Here is a 4,420-nt window from a genome sequence, read left to right on the forward strand (position 1 = left end):
TATGTATTAAGGAAGGGAGGTACAGTGGTCCAATTTTATTTCTTCATTCTTATGATCTTATCTAAGAAAGTAATCTTCAGTATAATCCAATAACAAATGAGACAGAATTAAGTAAAAATTTAAAAAAACTGAATATCATATCAGCTGCACTAAATTTATTGTTTGAATGATTGTATAGTTTCTAAATTTGTTAGTTAATCGGCATGCATAATTGGTGTAGCTAACAGTCAACTCTTTCTCTAATTTTGGTTACACAAATAATAATTTTGGACCATATGGGACAAATTATAGAATTGTTCATTGATGTTGATTCCCTTACGTTATATTATTTGGAGACATCCATGAATTGCTAAATTATTATAGGTTAATTTAGTATACATACTTAAGAAATTCTTTTAGTTTTTTTTTGGGTAGGTATAACATGTTTAATATATTCAGTTTTTAATATTAAAATTATACTTTTACTCCCTTTCACCAAATGTTGTCCACTTTTACCATTTCAGTTCATCCATAAAATATTGTCCACTTTATTTTTTTTTCCATTTTTAATAAGTGAATCTGACTTTATGACTAACTCATTATACTCCCATTTTATTATAAAACTAATACATAAAAATGAAACTCTCATTCCACTAATTTTTTCAACTCTTTTTCCTTCACATTTTTAAAAACCTGTGGCAAGTCAAATCTAGACAACATTTGGTGAACGGAGAAAGTGTTACTTTAGAATTTATATATTATAAATATGAATAGTTTTTAACTTAATTTAGTGAATAACTAAAGGTCTCCACATCAACATTATTTAGAACGAATCGCACTTGACACTTGACAGCCTCGCCTTCTATCTCAAAGCAACTTTTCAATTACAAAATCTCAATATAATTTACCTTTAATTTGAGCATAGTAATTACATGCCCTACCAAATTAACTATATAATTGTTGAGTTATTTATTTTTTAATTAATTATACATTCTCATATATAACTCGTTGCGTTAGGACTTCGGATTCTCCATGTCCAGTCGCTTTAGCCTAGCTCTGTTATTTTACACTTGCCAATAATTGCCATATTAATTCGTTGAGTAATTGAATGCAGACGTCAGCTCCCAAAATTATTAATAAGGATAGAAAGAAAAATGATTGAATTTATTTATAATAAAATATAAGGTTCGCTTTAGAGATAAACTTATAAAAATAGAAAATGAATCTTTTTTTATGGACGATCCAAAATTAAAGAAGAAAAACAAGACTATTAACATTACAACAAAAAAATCGTTAAGAACACTTTTTAATGGAATTAATGATGTTAATTTGTGTTTCTAGCCACCAATGCTTCAAAAAGTGTATTTATTATTGGTGTCCCAACTAAAATTAGAGGACGCAAATGAAAGCATACTAAAAAAGCAAAAGATTAAGCTAATTTATCCATCATTTAGGATCGGAACGCTTTCTTTTATAACCTAAATTATTATTATTTTTAAAAATTTTACAACGCAAATAATTGCGTCACAATTTTTATGTCTTTAAAAAATAAGTTTTTTGTAGTATAACTGTGAACGGGGAAATATGTACTTTATAGTTTAGAGAATTATATGCAAGGCCAAGCCCTAGCGACCCCAACAATCATTAGTATAATTTCTTTCAACTTATATTCTACATACCTTGTTTTTTTTATAAATATTACTCCTAATCTTATTCATCCAAATTTGGATAGATAAGTATAATTTCACTTATCTATTATTAAATCCTAATTTCGTCCTTCTTCATATGCTACAATTATTGTAACACGCCAACCATAGGAAGTTTGGATTATCAAAATAATGCTTAATCTTGGTGAGAGCACCAATTATTTGGGTCCTACGGGGAATAATTGTTTCATAAAGTTAAGTAAGAAATGGTTTTGCGTTCCCACAAATAGAACCTACGTATATATTTACTATAAATTAATATTACACTATACATCTTATAATGCAAACACAATCTATATTTAATCCATTTACATTCAAGCTTCGATTATCAATTAATAGAATTAATGACGACAACAATATTCTTAAATTAAAATAAATAACACTAATACGAACTAAATGATGCTTACTAATAACACTACATATATTATGCAAAGTAGTATACAAATTAAAAACGATACACTGATAATGACTCCGTGAATCTAATGGAAATCTTTTCTTTTTTTTCTTCCCCACTTTTTCAAAGTATGAATAAAAAGAAAAATAATAGTAAGTGTGTCGTTGGAAGCTTTGAATCAAGTCAAAAGAGCCAATAGTGGCCTTAAAAGGGAAAACGAGGTATATTTGGAATTTCCCATGTATTAATCTCTTAGTAGTTTATGATGTAAAATAATAATTGTGTATTTTAATTACTTATTCTCAGACATGGTTACAATAATTTGAGAATGCAATTTTTTGTCATCAACGCGTACCGGTTGTAAGTGGGCATTATCTCATTTTGTCTATATATCGATGTAAAATAAACAACATAATATATTTCAGAACACTGTTGTAGTATTTATTTACATATGCATTAAATATTTCTTGAATGTATCAATAATTGGTATTTATGTATGTTAGCGGATTAGGTACCGTACTATAAATCGTGCGACCAAAGATAAAAATTCAACTAGAAAGGACAAACTGTGATCATAAATATAGCGAAAGTATTGTCATTTTAATTACTCAAAATGATGCAACACTAATTTTTTTTTGCCATTAATAACAAAGAATTGAATGAGAGACAAGTACGGTTTACTTTACTCATAATCAAAGTTCAATTAATCTAACGAAACATATACATTCATATTGTGATTAATCACAATTTTCAAACTATATGCATTCATAATTACGCAACAATTGTGGTACATTCATTGTATCATATATTCGAGTTTGTTCTTTCTTTTCCCAATTCATCAAACTCAAATTTGTAAAATGAGAAAAGAAAAAGAAATTGAAATAGTTAAATAATTACTTGTAGTCACACTCCCACAAAAACGGCTCTTCAAGCCGGAATATTCCAATATCGGCTCCGGTAAGCCGCCACGAAGAGCTAGACAGGGACAAATCCGGCAAGTCGAAAAATGCGTCGTCCTCGTCATAGTGAGCCGTGGAAGCCGACTTCACAGCGTCGTCCGAAGCCAAATCCGTGGAGGAATGACAGCTTATCAGGCTCGGCTCGGCTAGGGACGACAAGGAGGCGGCTTTCGCAGCCGCGGCTTGGATGTCCTTAGCCACGGAAGAAGCCGGGCGGGGCAGCTCGTGAGCCAAGCCGGGGAAATTCAAGACCGCGGATTGGCCTTTGATGGCTAGAGCCGCTACGTCGTGCGCCCGAGCCGCCATCTCAGCCGTGGGATATGTCCCGAGCCATATTCTCGACTTCTTCCTCGGCTCTCGGATTTCGCTCACCCATTTGCCCCAGCTCCGCTTCCTCACGCCGCGGTAAGTCGGGTGTTTTTTGTCCCCACCACCGCCTTTTTTCCCGTCTGTCCTTGTGTTTTCTTGGGCTAATGTTGAGTTCTTTGTCTCGTCGGAATCCGAGCCCCCGGGAGACGAGACGGAGACGGAGGCGGAGGCATAGATGGAAAATGGTAGAGGATCGATGGGGATAATTTGTGCCATATGAAATGAGGTTGAGATAGGTAGTGAGGTTAGGTTTATGAGATTCTTTAATGTGGATATGTATTTATAAATGTGACACAAAAACATATATGAAGAACAAAAGGAGAAGGATGAGGCTACTCTTTATAGTGTGTGCTCAAAAACACACACACAATACACATATATGTAGCCATAATAATTTTAGAATCGATCACTACGCTACGTATCCATGTGGGTGTATACGCAAATAATTAAATTCATGTGTGACATAAAACACACACGTCATTTGAATCAATTAATGGGTCCAAATCAATTAATGATATAAAGAAAGTTTCGGTACTATTAATTAAATCAAGATCTCATATCATAAGTATGATACAAAGTAGAACTAAAATAAGAAAAAAAAAACTGATTTATTAATACGACTATATTATTCCTATAGCAATTATGGTTATTAATTAATAGTAGTACCATTTACCTTTCTTTCAATGGTTTCAATCCATAATAAAAAGAATTTCGAAAACATATGTTTTCGAAATTCTTTTTGTCCCTAAGAATTTCGAAAACATATGTTTACTGCAGTTTGGAAGGTAAAATTACATTCTTTTTATTCAGTTTGTGTGCCCGTGACTACTGCGTTTTGTACTATATTCATGTCAAATAATTCTCTATTTTTTTGAAAAAAATAATTATGTCGTCACATAAAATGTCTATTTCGTAATCGGCGAATAAAATGCTGATTCCAAATAAAATATGCAAACTGTAAGAGATTTTGTATGCCATCAGGTAGTATTAAATCATTAATAAAATTTCATGAA

The 4,420-nt window shown here is 31.8% G+C and overlaps 1 protein-coding gene across 1 annotated transcript; it reads right to left on the minus strand.

Moving 5' to 3' along the window:
- Positions 1–2,696: 2,696 nt before the first annotated feature.
- Positions 2,697–3,743, minus strand: LOC121761102 (ethylene-responsive transcription factor ERF039-like). Its single transcript, XM_042156695.1, has one exon. The coding sequence runs from the start codon at positions 3,708–3,710 to the stop codon at positions 2,973–2,975; it is 738 nt and encodes a 245-aa protein (XP_042012629.1). The 5' UTR covers positions 3,711–3,743; the 3' UTR covers positions 2,697–2,972.
- Between the last annotated feature and the right edge of the window lie 677 nt (positions 3,744–4,420).

This window comes from Salvia splendens, chromosome 13 (assembly GCF_004379255.2).
Source record: "Salvia splendens isolate huo1 chromosome 13, SspV2, whole genome shotgun sequence".
In the NCBI taxonomy this organism is placed as follows: domain Eukaryota; kingdom Viridiplantae; phylum Streptophyta; class Magnoliopsida; order Lamiales; family Lamiaceae; genus Salvia; species Salvia splendens.